The sequence below is a fragment of the Oncorhynchus keta genome, chromosome 20 (assembly GCF_023373465.1).
Source record: "Oncorhynchus keta strain PuntledgeMale-10-30-2019 chromosome 20, Oket_V2, whole genome shotgun sequence".
NCBI lineage: Eukaryota > Metazoa > Chordata > Actinopteri > Salmoniformes > Salmonidae > Oncorhynchus > Oncorhynchus keta.
The window spans coordinates 7,433,764-7,455,056 of record NC_068440.1 but is presented as its reverse complement, the minus strand read 5'-3'; the positions used below and the strand labels follow the sequence as shown (position 1 = coordinate 7,455,056).

The window sequence follows — 21,293 nt, the reverse complement described above, 5'->3', positions numbered from 1 at the left end:
ACCCTCTGAATGACACACACAATCCATGTCTCAATTCTCTCAAGGTTTTAAAATCTTACTTTAATTCACCTTCATCTACATCGATTGAAGTAGATTTAACAAGTGACATCAATAAGGGATCATAGCTTTCACTTGGTCAGTCTACGTCATGGAAAGAGCAGGTGTCCTCAATGTTTTGTATTATCAGTGTGTGTAGTAACCTGGTACAGTATAAAGTATACCACTAGAGGGGATAATTGCTTCAGTTGAATGTTATTTCTCACTATCCCTACTCTACATTAACGGTCTGCCATTGTCGACTCCGGTAACTTGGGTATCTTAGTCTTTTTTATATTTGGCATTAATGTCTGAACCATTTACCATCTTTCCCACTGAAACCAGTAATGTTAGCGTTCATGTGAGAGAGGGTGTAATAGTTTATACTGACCACTAGTTGGATCATAGCGTGGTTGGTGGCGTTCATGCAGGAACCCAGAGGGTAGAGGCATTCTCCATCACAGTAGAAGGCAGAGTAACCCGTAGGAGCCAATACCCAGTCCTAATGGAGAGAAATACCATAGAAATCAAATGACAAGATTAGATGAATGACGAGAATACTCTTTCTATGAGAAATACATGATAAAGAATGCAAAGAACATACCATGAAGTTCTACCATGCACATCCTACACATGCCTTGCTTCCCTAAATATACTGTGTGTTACAGCAAATAAGGTGGTACAATGTTAGCTCCTGATTATCTATTCAGCAGATTGAGTAGTTGAGACAGAATCTCACCTTCCAGCCTAGATCACTGAAGCTCACATATAATTCATGTCTCTTACAAGCCTGACGCCCACTGTTGACATGGCTGTGATCTGAAAGGGACCAAAAAGTATGTTATGAACCAGGAAAGACTAATGTACACTTTGGATGCATTGGATTTCAAATTAAATGTAAACGCAACTTAAGTAATTTTTAATGGAGATGAACTATCCCTTTAAACTGTGTATAAAACAAGTTTAACTAGAAGACGAAAAACCAGTGTTGTCCCCTGACCTTGTAGGACCTCACCATGTATACTGGGCAAGGGCAGGTCGTATTTGGGCTTCTTCTTATGGGGGTTGGGTTTCACGGCCCGCGGTGGGCGACAGGGGGCCTGGCTGGCCCTGAAAAAGGTCACCATGAAGGGCTGTTTGGAGCGGGGGCCCCTACGACCCACCAAGCCTACCCACCCAGCTGACAGGGACCGGTCTGAGAGAGAAAGAGAACAATCTTGAGGTAAACCAAAACAGCACATCTCCATTTCTATTTATTTACTGAACAATTACAGACACTATATGACATTACAGTGTTACAGCGTTGTATTCTAAGTTAACTTCCCTCCTTATTCAAAGGCATAATAATCAAGAAATCCACTTTGTGGGAAATAGCCTCCACATCAGCAGAGCATTTCCTGACCCTGAAGATAGTATTAACTCTATGAAGCTCACCCTCCTCTGTCTCCACGTAGAGCCGGATGCCCAGGTTACTTCGGGGGTGCAGGAGCCATCGGTTGCTGGCTGAGGTCACGTCAAAAGCCAGCCAGCCCTCCTGCCCCGCTGGCACCGACTGCATGTCCAGCAGCACCAGCTCTGGTTCTCTGAGGAACGTCGAGGAGTAGCATGAGATGACAAATTCGGGAGAGATACGCAAAACACGTTGCATGGCCATTCAACGGCTCAGACACAAGAGGTATGTGGCATGGTCTACAGTCAATCACAGATTACAAAAAGAAAACCAGCCCCGTCACGGACCAGGATGTCTTGCTCCCAGGCAGACTAAATAACTTTTTTTGCCCGCTTTGAGGACAATACAGTGCCACTGACACGGCCCTCAACCAAAACATGCGGACTCTCCTTCACTGCAGCCGAGGTGAGTAAAACATTTAAACGTGTTAACCCTCGCAAGGCTGCAGGTCCAGACAACATCCCCAACCGCGCCCTCAGAGCATGTGCAGACCAGCTGGTTGGTGTGTTTACAGACATATTCAATCAATCCTTATCCCAGTCTGCTGTTCCCACATGCTTCAAGAGGGCCACCATTGTTCCTGTTCCCAAGAAATCTAAGGTAACTGAGCTAAACGACTACCGCCCCGTAGCACTCACTTCCGTCATCATGAAGTTCTTTGAGAGACTAGTCAAGGACCATATCACCTCCACCCTACCTGACACCCTAGACCCACTCCAATTTACTTACGGCCCAAATAAGTCCACAGATGATGCAATCTCAACCACACTGCACACTGCCCTAACCCATCTGGACAAGAGGAATACCTATGTGAGAATGCTGTTCATCGACTACAGCTCAGCATTTAACACCATAGTACCCTCCATACTCGTCATCAAACCCTGGGTCTCGACCCCGCCCTGTGCAACTGGGTACTGGACTTCCTGACGGGCCGCCCCCAGGTGGTGAGGGTAGGTAACAACATCTCCACCCCGCTGATCCTCAACACTGGGGCCCCACAAGGGTGCGTTCTGAGCCCTCTCCTGTACTCCCTGTTGACCCACGACTGCGTGGCCACGCACGCCTCCAACTCAATCATCAAGTTTGCGGACGACACAACAGTGGTAGGGTTGATTACTAACAACGACGAGACTGCCTACAGGGAGGAGGTGAGGGCCCTCGGAGTGTGGTGTCAGGAAAATAACCTCACACTCAACGTCAACAAAACTAAGGAGATGATTGTGGACTTCAGGAAACAGCAGAGGGAACACCCCCCTATCCACATTGATGGAACAGTAGTGGAGAGGGTAGTAAGTTTTAAGTTCCTCGGCGTACACATCACAGACAAACTGAATTGGTCCACCCACACAGACAGCATCGTGAAGAAGGCGCAGCAGCGCCTCTTCAACCTCAGGAGGCTGAAGAAATTCGGCTCGTCACCAAAAGCACACAAACTTCTACAGATGCACAATCGAGAGCATCCTGTCGGGCTGTATCACCGCCTGGTACGGCAACTACTCCGCCCACAACCGTAAGGCTCTCCAGAGGGTAGTGAGGTCTGCACAACGCATCACCGGGGGCAAACTACCTGCCCTCCAGGACTACACCACCCGATGTCACAGGAAGGCCATAAAGATCATCAAGGACAACAGCCACTGCCTGTTCACCCCGCTATCATCCAGAAGGCGAGGTCAGTACAGGTGCATCAAAGCTGGGACCGAGAGACTGAAAAACAGCTTCTATCTCAAGGCCATCAGACTGTTAAACAGCCACCACTAACATTGAGTGGCTGCTGCCAACACACTGACTCAACTCCAGCCACTTTAATAATGGGAATTGATGTAAAATATATCACTAGCCACTTTAAACAATGCTACTTAATATAATGTTTACGTACCCTACATTATTCATCTCATATGTATATGTATATACTGTACTCTATATCATCTACTGCATCTTTATGTAATACATGTATCACTAGCCACTTTAAACTATGCCACTTTGTTTACATACTCATCTCATATGTATATACTGTACTCGATACCATCTACTGCATCTTGCCTATGCCGCTCTGTACCATCACTCATTCATATATCTTTATGTACATATTCTTTATCCCTTTACCCTTGTGTGTATAAGGTAGTACTTTTGGAATTGTTAGTTAGATTACTCGTTGGTTATTACTGCACGGTCGGAACTAGAAGCACAAGCATTTCGCTACACTCGGATTAACATCTGCTAACCATGTGTATGTGACAAATCAATTTGATTTGATTTGATTTGCAATAGAGAGAAACAGCCACTGAGCTTCAGCTCTCGAGAACCAGGTTTGTACAAGGCGTCCTCACAAGCCACAACGTGGCCAATGAGTTATTCTGCAAGGAGTTCTGTGAAGCCAGGGTGAAGAGCAAAACAAATTCGACATTGCATTTTGCCAAAGCAACAAACAAAAAACATCTGGAACGATAAGCCAAACCATGGTGTATGGAGTGAAGGGAGAGCATGTCAAGAGAGTGAGGGGAATCAGAAAGAAAATGCACTCTCATCCTTTTTAATGCAAAAAACCCAAAGTTGATCATTTAAATGTGTCAAAGAGAGAGAGAGAGAGTTAAATAACCAGGTGATCTAGTGGCAGGAACCTGTGTTTGTTCTCCCGTTGGATCTCGTAGACGGAGATGTGCAGGCTGCGGTTGGCCCTCTGGCCCATGGTCAGGGTCTTATAAATGCGAAACTCTGCAGCTGTGACCGTTTCCCCCTGGGGGAGGGGCGTCAGGTCAAAACGGAACTCCTTCCAGTACGGCCGCGGCTGCAGCAGGTCACGCTCTTGCTCCACTGAGAGAGAAGAGGAGAGAGGGAGGTCGATGTAATGCCAAAGACATTTTTCCCCCCCGCATTTAAACAGCGCAACGCCTCATTCACACGTGCTCACATCTACTCTACACATTACTTCCACTCCCCGAAAAGACCAAGACAAACAGAGATATACTCATTGTACGACACATAGTGTATGAGAAAGACATTCCCACGTGACACAAGAAGGAGGGAGAAGGAGGGGGACGAAAGAGCAATTAGTGGAGCAATCAATCTAACATGAAAGTGGTGAATGAGAAGACCGAGGGAGAGAGAAGAGCAACAGAAGTGGGAAGGTGTAGAGGGAGACGGGAGGATGAGTGACTGAGTCAATGGAAATTAGGGGGAAAGAGCGGAGCAGACATGTGGAGAGAGGAGTGCAGGCGATGCCCAGTGAAGGGGGAAAGTATAGTGATAATGTAGAGAGGGGAGAGAGAGGCGACAGGGAAAGACGAAGAACGATAAGGGAAGGACACACACGCTAGTCTCTCGCCACAGACGCAGTGTCCCAAGCAAGAGGACACACACGCACCCCCACACTCTCTCGGGAGCCCAGCAGAGCACATTAACAACCACGGTCGGGGCCCTGTAGTGTGCTGTAATTAGACTCACTAAGGGCCTTCAACCGCAGCAGCAGCTCAACATACACACCACTAACTACAGGTTGGGGAGTATTTTTAGAGCGGTCCTCTGCTGTTTCTCCATTTGTGTGTGTGTGTGTCTGTGTGTGTGTGTATATATCAGTGGGGCCTGTAATTCCTTACAGCTGTGTCCCCTACGCACTGTCTTGAGCACGTTGCACGGCCTTGACTGGGTCGGATTGATAGGGTGTGTGTGTGATGGGTGTATTTTTGATTCCAACTGACAGGGGCTATAAATGAGAATCTGTCTAGATTGGTTAGATGGCCTTAAAATGGTGGTTCAAGGCGACACACCAGACATTGTCAAAATAAGATCTAGTGAAACATTAGCTGAAATGCATAATTACGTCTAAAAAAATATATTTTTGTGTAATGTATGACACAGCAATAGACATGATCACGTATGTCCAAATACTGTAGAAAAACAAAGAAAAACTAGCATATCAAGTGTCGACGCAATGCAAAATGTGAAGAGAAATAACATGGAATCATGTTTTCCCACGGCAACAAGGTTATCCATCTTATTCCAGAGATTAGTGGAAGGAAATGACTGGGAAAAGGATGTTTAATTTGTATTGCTGTGTCAGATAAGCATCTGTAGGTCTACTGTCTGGGCTGGTGCAGCACAGGAAAAGTCTCTCTTGTGATAACAAGACTGTCCCTGAGAGGTGAACTGGTTCACCACTACATAACGTTGCCAGGTTGGCCTCGTTTCTCATTGAACAATCCAACAATATGTCCTTTATTCAGTTACTGGGCTCTTTTGCAAGACATGTAAAAGGATCACAGGAGAAGTTCTTGGCCAGATCGTGCCGTGGAGCTTCTATTTGGAAATCCCTGTTGGGAGGCCATTGGCTGAACAAACAACAACTCCCAACTAATTGGATAACAAGTCAATAACAATAGCCAATTAAAACCCAGGAATTAAAAAAAAAAAAAACGCAGGTGTATCAACGGTCAGTAACTCACCCAGGTTGACGAAGCTCATGACCGTATCGGCCTCGCTAACCACCGTCCCCAGCGGCGCCGTATACGTGTTGAGCGTGGGCAGGGCAGCATGGCTGACGTGGCCCGACAACCCATCCGCACCGCCGAACCCCAGACCCCCTACCCAATTCCCCATTCCGTTTCCCTCATCCCCCTTGGCCGACACAGCGTGGTACAGGTCCAGCATGAAGAGGGGGGCTGAGGAGGGCGGTCGGAGGGGAGGATGGGGTCTGGGCCGACCCGGTAGACCCAGGATGGACAGGATCTCCCTCTGCATCTCCTTCTTCTCTCGGCTGCTGAGGCGGCGGAAGCTGGAGTGGACGACTCCCTGGGCCTGGTGGCCCCAGAGGCAGAGCAGCAAGGGGGCAAGGAGGAGGGCCACAGGGAAGAGCGGGAGTTGGAGAAGGCGCCGGTAGGTGTACTTGCTGCTGTTGTCATGGATGAGTCTTCTTCCTGAACACGGGCAGGCGTGGGTATCGACGCACGTCCTGAAGCCATCCGGTCTGTCCAAGCTCTGTGTGGTCTGAGGCACATCTTCCAAGGTGTCCGTTGCCATAGTGGAAGAAGCTCTACCCGGCTGTTTTCCTATTCTCTCTATGTGTAACCGACAAGTCTTTGGTTGGGTTCTTCTATGTTCTTTTGGCCTTCGGTCCACAAGAGAGCAAGTAATATTCTGCAACGCACACCACAGAGGGGCTGTTAACTGTGTCTCAAACCATTTGCATGTCCCGTCTGTCTGTGTGCGCCAAACTGTTTGTCTTGTACGTATCCGTCACTGACAAATGCACCTCTGTGATTTGTGATGAGTTGTGTTTAGATCAACGGTGGACACTAAGAGATGTTTACTCCTTTAGTTCCCTCTGTTTATCGGCCGTCTCCTCCCTTCCTCTACTACTTTAAATCTCTCCGCTTGTCTTTTCTCTTCTACCCCAACACGACTCTACTCATGTGATATACACAACAGACAATAAAATGAAAGCAAGGGTAAAATGACAACTTTTTTTATGTGTTTTGATGATAACAAACAATCTCTTTGAAATCTCTCCCTTTGGAGAAGTACATTTGATGGAGTTTGAAAGTGGATAAGTCAAAGGGCAGGTGCTACCAAGATTGGTGGTCAATCAAATTTGAGAGAATCAAATAATCAGACCCGTTTTCAGTCTAATTGGTCTTCAGAAGAATAAGGAAAAAACACCACACCTGTCGCGCCTCAATGTTGGCTGGCAACAACCAGATCCCACGCAAGGAACAAGGAATCAAATCCTCAGTGGGAAAATTATCTGTCGTCCACCTCTCTTGATCTATAGTTCTTTAATCCACAATTCTGGGGAACTTTTTAGTCATTAAAGATCCTTTGTTTGTTACGTCCACTTGCGTCTTTAACTCCAGATGTTTCCAGATGTCTTCCTCAACCTTTATGTAGCTTCTATTTAAAATCCTTGGTGCGTTCAGTATTTAAACAAAAAATATATATTTGATTAGTCGTTTATTCCTCGCTATTGTATTATTCTTTTGGATTCCCCCAAACCACCTGTTTCAAGTGGAGAACAATGCCAGTATGTTTGTCAGCGTACTGTAGTGTGCCCTCTGAGAGTTTACCTCATGTAAGGGTGCTTCGACACTGGTTGAGTTGTCCATCACCAAGAGGGAGTGTCCTAAACAGCCTCCTCCCTCTCCCCACATCCTCTCCCAACTCTCTTCCTGATCCCTCCCTTTGGGCTTTTTAAAATCTCCCTCCCTTTTATCTTTTCGTCTTCTCATGACCACTTCCTTTCATGGGAAAGCACTTTGGAATCCGAGTCAGTTTGGTGAAAAATACATACACCGAATATATTTATACATGTTTTGAGATTAAGGAAAATATATTTATCTATACAGAACACATGGATTAGCAAACCTTCCGTATCTTTACAGCATGAATGGAGACTGCTGTAGCTTAAGGTGTACTGACAAAACGTGTACCCTATAAAATTGTTTTCGGTATTTATACGTTTGAATTTCCTGTTAAACAGATTGCGAGTTGCCTTTTCCTCCTTCCAGTTTGACTGCAATCCTGTGTGTGGGATAGAAAGGGATTTGAGGGGAGAAATGACACGGGCTCAAATATAGTAGTGAGTGTCAGTTCAATGCCAGTTTGTGTTTGTTTGACATCAAAAGCACCCTGGGACTTGCGGCCACTTTGAACAGCAGAAATACACACAGACCAAACCAAACAGCATCTCTTCTAAGGCCAGGGAGTCAGAAGTGCCAGGAATGAGTATTTTCTGTGGTATTTTTGTTTTTGTTTCTCCAGTGTTGAGGGATTTTAGGGCCGGAGAGAGGAATGACGGATGGAGAGGGAACGGTGAGAGAAGGATAATGAGTCCGTCAGTCTGTTGTCGGAGCAAGGATAGGTGGTGAGGACAGATGGGGATGGTGGGAGAGGATGTGAGTGGGTTCGGATAGTTCCATGTAAACAGACACACAGCTGCACAGAGAAGACTATAAAAGAGCAAACCCCATCTGCCAAATAAACCCAAGGTGATTTTCATTTTCTCTCTCTAACGGAGAGGACGTAATAGCTCCATCTCCTCCCCTAACACACACAAACCAAGTCGTATACTTAGCTACCGTGGAAGCAGAGAATGAGATGGACCTCAGCGACATTTCCCCACAATATACTGTAGAATAGAAAGCGCCAGAGAAACACACCCATCCATGACCACAGAGACGTCCCTCCCTCTGTTGAAGATCCTACTACAGGGCGTGTTCTTATCTCTGGAGACACTAATTGTACCCCAACCCTAATTACCAAGCCATTTCCGGTGTGCAGAGACTGTGGTCTACCGACTCAAGGACACACACAATTTCCCCCAAATGAAATTAAAATTAAAAACGACAAAATATTTCTTTTTTTTACTGCAAGCATATTTTTTAATACAAAATGAGAACAAAAAGGTTTATAATCTTATATTTTTATTTTACACAATTGACTTCTAACCGCCCCCCCTCCATATTTTCTCTTCATCACACTGAATAACACCAAAAGGTGAGTTCTCTCCTGCGCCCGGATCCCCAAAAGAGACAATAAATAAATAAAAATCACCTTAAGATGTCACTTGCGTTCATTAGGTTTTCATATACTTCAGCTCTCACATCAACAAACAGGGAAGCACATTTGCAGCCATCAAAGACACGACAATTCAAACGCCTATAAGGCGGGACACTAGGGGTTCTCTCATTGGCCCCTTCAGCTCCCTTTCATTCATATTCATAGTTTTTTTTTTGCCAACACAATAAGGGCAAACCCCCTTTGGTCATGTTCTAGGAGTTGTAGTCATTAGCAAAAAAAAAAAAAAAAAAAAAAAAGGCTGCCATGGGAATCAGTCAGCTTCCTGGTTGAGTAATGTTATGAAGAAGTAGAAACATACAACGTTGAAGAGAGGAGCGGACATTTTCCTTGGTACAAAATACCATGACTTCATTCATCTCAATACTAATCATTCTCCAAGGTGATATGATACAGAACTGAAAAATAAATAAAACTGTTTTCTTAAACTAGAAAAGCAACAAACAAAAAAATACAACAGGATTATAAATGAACCAGAATGAAAGAAAGACATTCACAAATCTAATCTTTGCACACAGCGATGCACGCGGAGGACCTCTGATTTCTGTACCGCGTGACGACGACACGCGTATACACAAACATTTATGTCCGCTGCTCTGGGGGTTCCCAGCGGCAACGGAGGGGAGAGGGGCGAAGTGGAATTACAGCGATACAGACTGTCAGTGTGCGCCGGTTTTCAATCTCTAATCTGGAATAAGCCTAGTTTCAATTGTGTTAAATTGTGCATGTCCTTACAAGCCACTTCATTGTTAGACATTTTGTCACGTTTTTGTTGTTTGTGGGGTCCCGGCCAAGAAGTCATCTTTGAATTTTGAGTGTTAGCTTCAGACTAATGGGGCCATATGACAAACCCTCCATTCCATCAAACACACACTCCCACCGACCAACACACTGATTGTTGCAGTGGATTGTGAGGACATTGCAGTGTGTATGTGTGTTTCCCACCACTTCCAAGGTCTCCTAGGCTTGAGGTTTAGGCAGTTGTCAGAGTGGGGCAGCCCACACACTGAACATAAATCCACGCTAGTCCGGTTGTTCCCGACCCACAGACATGAAGTGAAATTCCTCTTCACTTCCCAGTCCAGGAGAGTAAAAAACAAGATGGCAGTCATTGGATATGTTCTGTTTAACTCCCGGTGAGAAACAATTTCCACAATCCAGTACTTCGGAATGCCATTCTCCAGCAAGTTCTGAGTCATTTCATCACTACCCTCAATGTGTGTGTGCGTATTTCAGTTGTGTGTGTGTCAGTGTGTACATGCACAAAGTAGTTACAAGGCTCTACCTAACGCTCTGTGGAACTCAGATTAGGTAAAAGTAAGGACAGAAATGTGCAACACAAATAAGGCAGCATCATGTTGGTTGGTTCAAAGTGCTGTGGCTTTCTCTGAAACAGTCTTAGCACAATCCCGTTACGAGAGAGAGCGCACAGGAGACTGGAAGGCAAACTGGGATCTGGGTTTTAAAGGGGGAAGTTCTGTCCTGTTTCACCCCAGTCTAAGTGCACGAACCCGGGCCTCGATGCCCCCCAGTGAGTGTGTGTACGAAAGTGGGGAAAAAAGAGAAAGATATTTCTCCCCCCATCTATCCCCCTCTCTACCTGCCTTCCATACAGTAGTCTTGGTGCATGAATCCCATGCAAGCCCTATGGATGGATGTTTGGATCAAATGTGACACCCAATATGGCCGCCAGTAGTCTGTCCACTATAGAGCATCTCTTTGAAATGGAAGACGGTCCGTTCTACCAGATCTAATTGTATAGTTTGGACATCTTCCTCTCCATTTCATCCTGGCTGGTGTTTGGGGGGGCTGGGGTAGCCCGTGGAGTCAAACCAGCTCTATAGTTAGATGTATGACGTTTTTTTTTACACGTCTCCTTCACTACTTCTTCCCAGAAGCGGGTGTCTTGGGGCTCGGGGTCTTCTTGGAGATGGTAGGGATCTTGGAGGGCTTGGCTGCTCCTGGTCGCCGGGGGGTGTCCGAGGTGTCCGAGCAGGCCGAGCGCGTCTCCAGGAGCTCCGAGGCATCCGAAGCGTCGCTGCCCCGCCGGCTGCTGGCCCTGCTGCCCGCTCTGCTGCCCGCCCGGCTGGCAGCACCACTGGCTCCCGATGGGGTACGCCTGGGGTCTGAGAGGAGAGGAGGAGAGAGGGAGAAAGGAGGAGGGGTAGGTAATGAGAGATAGAACGTGAATAGATAAAAAAAAAAGACGTTTAGTCTCGTTTTCATTACGGGAATCACATGTTCCAAGACAACACAAATAGAGAACTGAAAATTGGAATCAAATCTGCTATAAAAAAAAATCAGAGGACTTGGTTCTTACCGGTGCGTCCAGGTTTAGTAGAAGTGGGTGTAGCTCCTCCATTCTCTCCAGTCAGAGACCCTCGGCTGGAGTGGAAGGTGGGCCTCTTCAGCTTGGACCCCGAAACTGCCCCCTATAGACAGACACAGGGAATGTCAAACAGTGGCAAACGGTGCTACTGAATACATTAAAGCAGCGTTTCTTACTCCTGGTCCCGAGGACCAAAAAGGGGGTGCACATTTTTGTTTTTGCCTCAGCACTACACACCTGCTCGGACAAAAACCAAACTGAGCCTTCAGGTGCCCGGGACCAGGATTAAGAAACAGCTGTTTAAAAGTTAATTGCAGCTGTTTTTATATCAATATCAAATAATTTCTGGGTAACAATTAAATACCTTCCTGTGATTGTTGTCAATTCATATGGTTAAAAGTCAACAAAAATAGCTTATTAGCAAAGAGCAATTTCTTAAGCAGGAATTTTGCTAGGAGTGGTTTGAGTGGGGAGGGAAAACTGAAAATCAGCTGCTGGTGGCAGAGAATTCTTTCTCATTGGTCTATTAACTCTTTTGCCGCATGGAAGGTCAAAACAGACTGACATTTCAGACAACCTTTTCAAACAGCTCTTACACTAAAAGGCCATTATCATCCTTTTCACAATGTAAACGATTTCCAACTCCGTGTGGAAAAAAATGATGATTATATATATAAATATAATAGGAAGTAAAATGTTTGACTGCATTGGCCCTTTAAAAAGGTAGACTCCACACTATGACATCATCGTACACGGCGGGACGACGTCAGCCAAACAGAGTACGAGTCTGCAAAGGCCGTCACACTTTTGGCTCTTCCCAATTTGAGTCTTGAGGCATGCCGACATTGGGAAGTCAATAGTGGATTTGAATTTTTCGTTGTTGACGACACTTGGAGCCAGGATGTTGTTCCGATGCGTAATGATGATGTCATATTGCTGCGTCAACCTTTAACTAAAGGAGCAGGTACTACTTTCAAGCATCATCCCCATACTATCATAATACAGCAGACACGCCATTTGAAAAATGACCAACAAGACGGCCAAACTAAATCCCTAGAACTACTAGATGGAGTTCGCTAATAATTATACAATTTCTCACTACTTGCTCTTTAAAAGGATGTCACTTGGAATCTCTATTGACCTACTGCCAGTCACTTCTTGCCGGGGGCCTAAAATATTGTGACAATTCACATATGAATACGTTTAACTGGCCTATTGAGCAAGAAACGGTGAAACAAGATATAACGCAAATATATTCAGTCTTAAAGCTGAATTTTAATGTCACGTCTTTTAGATCTTCATGGTCCCATTGCACAGTGTGCACATATGCAGGGTGTATGGCCACCCCCGTAAGTGAGTGACAGTGTGTGTGAGTTGGTGCATTATTAGTTCGCTGGGGCTTGGGACGGGTGGCGGGAGGGGTCAGTTTGTTACCTCGTGCCCAGGGGTGGTGTGGTCGTGGTCTGGGCAGGACTGGCACTTGGTTGGCGTTGGCGTTTTACTGTGTGCCAGCCAGGGCTTGGCATAGCCACGCGAGTTTGAGGACTGGGATAACCAAAGGGAAGGAGGGAGGGAAGGAGCGAGAGGCAGCCAAGGAGAATTAAAGGAGGAGGAGAAGCAAGGAGAGGAGCAGGAACGTCAAGGAAAGGGAGGAAGGGGAAGGAGGGGAGGCAGGTAGTGTAGCGCAGTGTGTTTTTGGTGCGACAGCGGAAGGATTTACAAAACACAGAACGAAAAACAGTACATTTTCCAAGCGAGGTTAGCAGGAGGTGGTTTGAAGGGATTTAGGAGACAAAAGAAAGACAAAAACAAAGCAGAACCAGAAATAAAAATGTCACAGTTAAAGACGTGGTGATTGCAGTTGACATGTAGAAACAGGACCATCCAACACAGACAGACAAAGACACACACACACACACATACACACACACACACACACACACACACACACACACACACACAATACAAAAATCACACAATAAAGAGACTACACAACTAACGATCAGTGACAACAATACAGATAATTGTGGGTATTCTGGGTAATATGGCTTCATTCTTTGTCCTCCAAGACTGACTGAATGTCTTCTTTAGACTCTGTTCATTCCTCATTTTATGCACCTTTGTTGGACTGCACCACTAGGTAGCGATGATGGTATACTTGCGATGACCATATACTTTTCCATTTTGACTGAGGCTACAGTAACCTGACCGATTGAATATATGACCAGTGGTGCTACACTAAGTAATACAAAAGCATCATTGTCTAGGATTTAGGAGTCAGTGGTAGACATGAGAAAGGCCAGAGAGGTGTGTTACATTGAACTGAGCAGTGGAGGTTTCTCAGAGGAGGACCATCCTCCTCAGTGAATTTCCTAAAAATAGATTTTTTTTAACCATTTAAAAAGTCGTCCTTTTTAGATTCATATATTTTGTATAGTTTTACGTCACAAAACAATTGATTAAAATACACTGTTTTGCAACTAATGTCTACAGTAGCATCAGCAGCACTCTGTAGGGTAGCTTCTGTCCTCCTCTGGGCACATTGACTTCAATACAAAACCTAGGAGGCTCTTGGTTCACACCCCCTTCCATAGACTTATACAGTAATTATGACAATTATGTCCTCCAACCTATCAGAGCGCTTGCAGCATGAACTGACATGTTGTCCACCCAATCAAAGGATCAGAGAATGAATCTAGTACTGAAAGCATAAGACAGCTAGCTAGCACTGCAGTGCATAAAATGTGGTGAGAATTTGACAATAGTCGAAGAGTTTTGAACAAATTCACTTCTTCCAAAATGAAGCAGAGGCAAGAAACTCTCATTTGCAACTGCTGGACTAATGATTACACCCTAGATCAGCTAGATGCAGGTCATGTGTCACTATCTGTCACACAAAGTTCTCTCGAACTGTGTGCACCTACGTTGTAAACTTTCATTCATAGTAGTAGCTTAAACCGATCACTGTTACACTGAACTGGGTGAATGGAATATGAATGACAGTCATCCAATATGCTGTAATAGAAATAAGGCCATTCTCATGAGAAAAAAAGCTTGGCTTCCCTCATCTTAAATGGCACCGACCTCCACTGGAACTGAGATCATCAAAACTCAACCTTTGAGTGTAATCGACACACATTTAGTGTGATGACGAACCAGTGTGACAACAACCATTGTAAGAAAGTGGGTGAGAAGATGGGCCACCGAGACAAACAACAAGACATGGTGAGAACAAAAACTCTGACATGGGGCCTCTCGAGTTTCGCAGCGGTCTTAGGCACTGCATCACAGAGCTTGAGGCGTCTTTACTTGGCTCATCGTGCTCTAGCGACTCCTTGTGGCGGGCCGGGCGCCTGCAGGCTGACTGGTCGTCAGTTGAACAGTGTTTCCTTCGACACATTGGTGCGGCTGGCTTCCGGGTTAAGCGGGCACGTGGCGCGGGTTTGGCGGGTCATGTTTCGGAAATGTCATGACTCTACCTTCTTCTCACCCGAGCCCGTTGGGGAGTTGCAGCGATGAGACAAGATCGTAATTGGATTGCAAATTGGATATCACAAAATTGGGGAGAAAAGGGGGGTAAAATACAAAAAATTCAACAAAACAATTTGTGACATAACCGACGTGACATTGATAGACTGCAGTTTGTGAACATGTATTGTAGTATTGTTATGTATGTGAGTAGTGTACTCTTGCAGTTTCCATTTTAGTCTTTGTTTGCATTAGGAATACTTAGAGAGAAACCATGTCCACTTTGCTTTTCCACAGCAATTAAAGTAGATTGTGTAATTGCTCAGCCTACATTAAAAGACACTACCGATCTTCGCGACAGATTTCTACTGTACCTAACATGGTAACCAACATATGATGTTAAGAGAAGCATGGAGATCTCTCTTTAAGGGCTATCACCTCGCTCCCATAGAACATAATACCATATTGAGTCAATCATGAGTACCCCGGTTCGGCCAAGTTTTCATGGTCTGGGGAGCTTTTCCCATTCTAGTAATTGTATTTCTACGGGGAAGAAGGGGTTTGGGGGCACTTACTCTGGAGGAGGCGGTAGGGGTGGCGGGAGTGGAGGGCAGGGAGGCGCAGCTATGTGCGCTGTGTGAGGCTGAGGAGGAGGAGCGGGTGGGCGAGGCTGTGCGGGAGCCGGGTTTGGAGCGCCGGCCACGGGAACGGAACGCTGCCAGGCCCTGGGAAGCCCCCTCCGGTAGGATGAACTTCTCACGCAGCTCCAGGTTGGTACGGCCTCGGGCTGGAGTGAGGGAGGAAGGGAAGAAGGAGAGCGAGATAGAGAAAGAGTGTGAAAGAAAGAGGTAGACAAAATAAGTCATGTTCAGTCAATTACAGACGCAGTGCAGAGCAGCGAGTCAGTGCACTGTGTGGTCGAGTCAGAGTTGAGTAGGGTAGGGGGAGGGAATCAGAGTCGGTGAAGTGCACTTCTGGCTGAGCTACTTTTTTAAGGGGAAGAGGGTGTGTTTGTGACGGTGCAGAGGGGATAGAGGATGGCAGCAAGGCATCCTCACACAGAGGTTAGAGATCAGTGTATCCAAACTACGAGTGAGAAAAATGTTTCAAAGTATGGACCTAAATAGTACATTTTTATATGTTATAGCCACACTAATAGAACAACTGTTCCATGTCTGGTTCTATAGCTAGAACACAGAGGTCTGTCTGTAAACCAAACCACAGCCTCTTCTCTCACTGCGAGGGAGTCGCTCCGTTGACTCCTTTATTCATTCCCTAATTCATAAACAGTGTGTTTGGCGCGCTTATGTGTTTGGCGCGCTTATGTGGGGCATGCCCGGTTATGCTTTGGGGGAGCCCCAATACAGTACCATGGGGGACTCCCCTCCCATAGACACTCATAGAAGCATTCTTAGACAAGATAGTTCAGCAGCCCCAGCACACAACAACTTAAGCCCAGAAAAGCCAGCCACAGAGAGAGACAGAGAGACACAGAGAGACACAGAGAGAGAGACAGAGAGAGAGAGACAGAGAGAGAGAGAGACAGAGAGAGAGAGAGAGAGAGAGAGAGAGAGAGAGAGAGAGAGACAGAGAGAGAGAGAGAGAGAGAGAGAGAGACAGAGAGAGAGAGAGAGAGAGAGAGAGACAGAGAGAGAGAGAGAGAGAGAGAGAGAGAGAGAGAGAGAGACAGAGAGAGACAGAGAGAGAGAAAGAGAGAGAGACAGAGAGAGACAGAGAGAGAGACAGAGAGAGAGAGAGAAAGAGAGAGAGAGACAGAGAAAGAGACAGAGAGAGAAAGAGAGAGAAGAGAGAGAAGAGAGAGAGAGAGAGAGAGAGAGAGAGAGAGAGAGAGAGAGAGAGAGAGAGACAGAGAGAGAGAGAGACAGAGAGACAGAGAGTGAGAGAGACAGAGACAGAGAGAGAGAGAGACAGAGACAGAGAGATGAAACGGCTGCAGCTAGCATTAGCAGCAGGTCACCGGAGCCGTGGTCAGCAGCTATACCCAGGACAGAACACACCCCCTCAGAGTCATCCACTAGCAAGAGCAGCAAAGGCCAGTCGATAATAAATGGGTGCGCGCCCTGCAATTACATCCCCCAGCGAGTCAGGTGCACCCTCTAATTCAGTCCCCACCCACCATCACATTTAAAGAGTGCTAATAGAAACCCAGGCTGGCCACACCCAGGTCTTAGACGGGCTCTGTTTTTTAATGGGAGTGGCCCATCAAACCGTGCAGCCATTTTGGATCCACATGGCAACCATCACCACCAAGACCAGGGTTGGCCAATCCTTTTTTTTTTGTTTTGAGTGGGAAGCATGACGTGGACTGGCCCACGGACAAGACTTAGACATGTTTAAACATACACACGCCCACACATAGATACAAGCAGATGGGCGGTTAGAACAAGCGATTTAGAGCTGGGGGGGTGGACAGAGAGAGAGAGAGCAATGGAAGCAAGAGGGAGTGTAGGTACCTCTGCAGCAGAAATAGCCAGGAGTGACCGTCACTGAGAGACACAAGAGACAAGGTGAAATAGTGGCGTGCTCACGGGCGAGACGGAAACACATTGACAAGACACATACATTCCATCTACTTAGCGGTCTCTCTCGCATACACACACACACACAAAACACACTTTCTCTCTCTCTCTCACTTCAACACAGTAGACAGTGGCAAAGGAGTAAAAACACAGATGAAGTCCCCAAGGTTGAGGAGGTGGACACATCAGGGGACCACCAAGTGGCGATAACAACTTGAAAACAAAGACACGGGTCAGTGACAGACCTATAACCTGTGATACAGATCCCTCGCGCTAGCATTAGCATGTAGCCAGAAAGGGTAAGAAACGTTAGTTCAAGTGTCACAGACTGCAAAGCACGGCAAAAAGAAAACAACAACCAAGAGGGAGGTGAGAGAGAGAGAGAACGGAAAAGAGGCGCAGGGAGAAAAAGGAGAGAGGGAGCGCGAGAGAGGAACCTAACCTATACGAGATGAAATGGTGCTACTGGAGTCGGAGCGAAGGATCTTAAGTCCAGGATGTTGCACTGGAAGGGGAGAGAAAAGGAGAGAGGGGAAGAAGGAAAGGTAAGGGAGGGAGAGAACGGAAGACCATGCACCATGCAATACTACTCTGAAATAATGATTGTGTCGCAGGAGAAAAAGAGAGAGCGAGAGATGGAGATGATTCAAGCCCCCCGACTCAAATAACTATTATAGAAAGGGTTGAAGAGAAACAATGGGTGATGGAGAAAAAGAGAGAGAGACTGCCCTGAGGACCACACCAGACAAACCGTAGACAGCTATGGAAAAGACAGAACTCTGAAAACTGTTAACCTGAAAGGTTATATGTCAGATGTCCGACTAGTTGTTCGTTTAAACAGTGGACTGTAGTACCATGTTACACTTTGAACCCCACAGTGTAACCAGCGCCTTGCAATTTTCTACTCTGTAACTGTGTGTGTGTATGTGAGTATGTGTGTATGTGCATTCTGTATTTGTACTCAATATTTGTAGTCGGAAGTTTACATACACCTTAGCCAAATACATTTAAACTCAAGTTTTTCACAATTCCTGACATTTAATCCTGGTAAAAATTCCCTGTCTTAGGATCACCACTTTATTTTAAGAATGTGAAATGTCAGAATAATAGTAGAGAGAATGATTTATTTCAGCTTTTATTTATTTCATCACATTCCCGGTGGGTCAGAAGTTTACATACACTCAATTAGTATTCGATAGCAATGCCATTAAATTGTTTAACTTGAGTCAAATGTTTTGGGTAGCCTTCCACAAGCTTCCCACAATAAGTTGGGTAAATTTTGGCCCATTCCCCATGACAGAGCTGGTGTAACGGAGTCAGGTTTGTAGGCCTCCTTGCTTGCACACGCTTTTTCAGTTCTGCCCACAAATGTTCTATGGGATTGAGGTCGGGGCTTTGTTATGGCCACTCCAATACCTCGACTTTGTTGTCCTTAAGCCATTTTGCCACAACTTTGGAAGTATGTTTGGGGTCATTGTCCATTTGGAAGACCAATTTGCGACCAAGCTTTAACTTCCTGACTGATATCCTGAGATGATGCTTTAATATATCCACATCATTTCCCACCTCATGATGCCATCTATTTTGTGAAATGCACCAGTCCCTCCTGCAGCAAAGCACACTCACAACATGATGCTGCCACCCCCCGTGCTTCCCGGTTGGGATGGTATTCTTCGGCTTGCAAGCCTCCCCCTTTATTCTCCAAACATATCGATGGTCATTATGGCCAAACAGTTCTATTTGTTTCATCAGACCAGGGGACATTTCTCCAAAAAGTACCATCTAAGTCCCCATGTGCAGTTGCAAACCGTTGTCTGGCTTTTTTAATGGCGGTTTTGGAGTAGTGGCTTCTTCCTTGCTGAGCGGCCTTTCAGGTTATGTTGATATAGGACTCGTTTAACTGTGGATATAGATACTTTTGTACCTGTTTCCTCCAGCATCTTCACAAGGTCCTTTGCTGTTGTTCTGGGATTGATTTGCACTTTTTGCACAAAGTACGTTCATCTCTAGGAGACAGAACGCGTCTCCTTCCTGAGCGGTATGACGGCTGCGTGATCCCATGGTGTTTATACTTGCGTACTATTGTTTGTACAGATGAACGTGGTTCCTTCAGGTGTTTGGAAATTGCTCCCAAGGATGAACCAGACTTGTGGAGGTCAACACATTTATTTTGGCTGATTTGGCTGGTTTCTTTTGATTTCCACATGATGTCAAGCAAAGAGGCACTGAGTTTGAAGGTAGACCTTGAAATACATCCACAGGTACACCTCCAATTGACTCAAATGATGTCAATTAGCCAATCACCATGACATCATGTGGTCCTTCTGTAGCTCAGTTGGTAGAGCATGGCGCTTGTAACGCCAGGGTAGTGGGTTCGATCCCCGGGACCACCCATACGTAGAATGTATGCACACATGACTGTGTCGCTTTGGATAAAAGCGTCTGCTAAATGACATATATTATTATTTATTTATTATATTATCATTTTCTGGCATTTTCCAAGCTGTTTAAAGGCACAGTCAATTTAGTGTATGTAAACTTCTGACCCACTGGAATTGTGATACAGTGAATTATAAGTGAAATAATCTGTCTGTAAACAATTGTTGGAAAAATGACTTGTGTCATGCACAAAGTAGATGTTCTAAATGACATGCCAAAACTATAGTTTGTTTAACTAGAAATTTGTGGAGTGGTTGAAAAACGAGTTTTAATGACTCCAACCTAAGAGTATGTATGTATGCATGCATGCGTGCATGTGTGGCTCGGAATAAATAAACCCCACTCACCTCTGCAGGGATCGTTCTTGACCAGGAACTCGTCCAGGGCCATCCAGCCCCCTCCGACCCGCACCATGACCGTACTGCGCAGGATACGCACCAACCGCAACTGCTGCGAGTCTCCAAACTAACACCGCGACGGAGAGGAGAAACAGAAAGGAATTCAGTGAGTGCAACCAAGTACAACGATTATTGACATGAGATTTCTTTTGAATCAAAAAGCCATTCTACACAGCAGCCCATACCAATCAGAGCACAAGTATACGTCACTTCATGCAAATTATACTACAACACCCATGCACTGATGATACTACTAAAATCACCTGTGTGTCAAAAGCCCAGCTTACCCAACAATCTAAAACAAAAGATCAGTTCCCATAGTCAACTCTAAAAGATTTCATTCTACCTTAGTCAGCTTTGTTTCATGCAGAAGGACATTTACACTTTCAGAGAGTTTTGCTTCTATGAAGCAATACCAAGTCAGAGGTATCTTTGATTAGCCTGTGTCTGTTTGTGCTGTCTTGCCAACTCTTTGGTAATGTTTGATTATTGTGACAATGACCATAGAGTTGGCAAGACAGCACAAACAGATAAGGGACCCAATGTTCATTTTTGAATTACTCTCAGAACAGCATGATTTTTCAATTTGCCCCAGTCCAAAGCTAATCGGATAGGGTAACTCCTGGTTCCCATTATAACCCATTCCAGTTTGCCAAATTGTCATTCTCAAAATAAGTCTTTCAAATCTGCAAAATCACACCAAGAGAACAACCTCAATGGCCTATGAAACCCACTTCCATAATTCGCACCCACAGTGTAGTGCTATATTTGATGGCGTTATGTCATTTCCGATCAAACACGAAATGCAATGTCACCGTGGCAACAGTTTTTGTGGCGGTAGAATTGAGGCCACTGCATTGGTGGAGATCCAGGAAGCAGATTTCAAAAGGACCAATCACTGGAGTCAACTTTACCTGGTTTCCAAGGAAGAACTACAATAAATCCAGCAGACGTGGAGGAGGAATAAACAAAGAGAAAGAGAAAGAATGAAATAACATTGTACAGACAAAAAAAATACTTCAGACTAAACCTGACATTGGATAAGACCTCATTTGGAAAGAGAAATT

General features: G+C 45.5%; 2 protein-coding genes across 18 annotated transcripts in view; both read right to left on the bottom strand.

The window, feature by feature from the left end:
• LOC118399253 (bone morphogenetic protein 8B-like) overlaps positions 1–7,644 on the bottom strand; it is a 33,624-nt gene extending 25,980 nt beyond the window's left edge. For 3 of the 8 annotated variants that reach the window (XR_008072487.1, XR_008072486.1, XM_052471983.1), the window contains exons 1-6: positions 5,926–7,632; positions 4,105–4,297; positions 1,471–1,619; positions 1,037–1,231; positions 776–855; positions 428–538 (exon numbers count right to left, since the gene is read on the bottom strand). Coding sequence is in view for 6 of the 8 variants with exons in the window: in XM_052471983.1 (XP_052327943.1) it covers positions 428–538; positions 776–855; positions 1,037–1,231; positions 1,471–1,619; positions 4,105–4,297; positions 5,926–6,499 (1,302 nt within the window). In the remaining 2 variants the exon portion in view is untranslated. Of the gene's footprint in view, positions 1–427; positions 539–775; positions 856–1,036; positions 1,232–1,470; positions 1,620–4,104; positions 4,298–5,925 lie in introns of all 8 variants that reach the window. The other 5 variants (XM_052471984.1, XM_035795182.2, XM_035795183.2 and 2 more) reach the window with 5 other exon arrangements.
• A 1,624-nt stretch (positions 7,645–9,268) lies between these two features.
• The window catches only part of LOC118398941 (microtubule-actin cross-linking factor 1-like), a 144,567-nt gene continuing 132,542 nt past the window's right edge, over positions 9,269–21,293 (bottom strand). For 4 of the 10 annotated variants that reach the window (XM_052471951.1, XM_052471955.1, XM_052471952.1 and 1 more), the window contains 7 exons: positions 21,141–21,158; positions 20,176–20,293; positions 17,832–17,894; positions 15,425–15,636; positions 12,816–12,926; positions 11,373–11,484; positions 9,269–11,178 (listed from right to left, as the gene is read on the bottom strand). In XM_052471951.1, the coding sequence (XP_052327911.1) occupies positions 10,934–11,178; positions 11,373–11,484; positions 12,816–12,926; positions 15,425–15,636; positions 17,832–17,894; positions 20,176–20,293; positions 21,141–21,158 (879 nt within the window). In that variant the 3' untranslated portion in view covers positions 9,269–10,933. Of the gene's footprint in view, positions 11,179–11,372; positions 11,485–12,815; positions 12,927–15,424; positions 15,637–16,697; positions 17,357–17,831; positions 17,895–20,175; positions 20,294–21,140; positions 21,159–21,293 lie in introns of those variants that run through there. The other 6 variants (XM_052471956.1, XM_052471957.1, XM_052471954.1 and 3 more) reach the window with 5 other exon arrangements.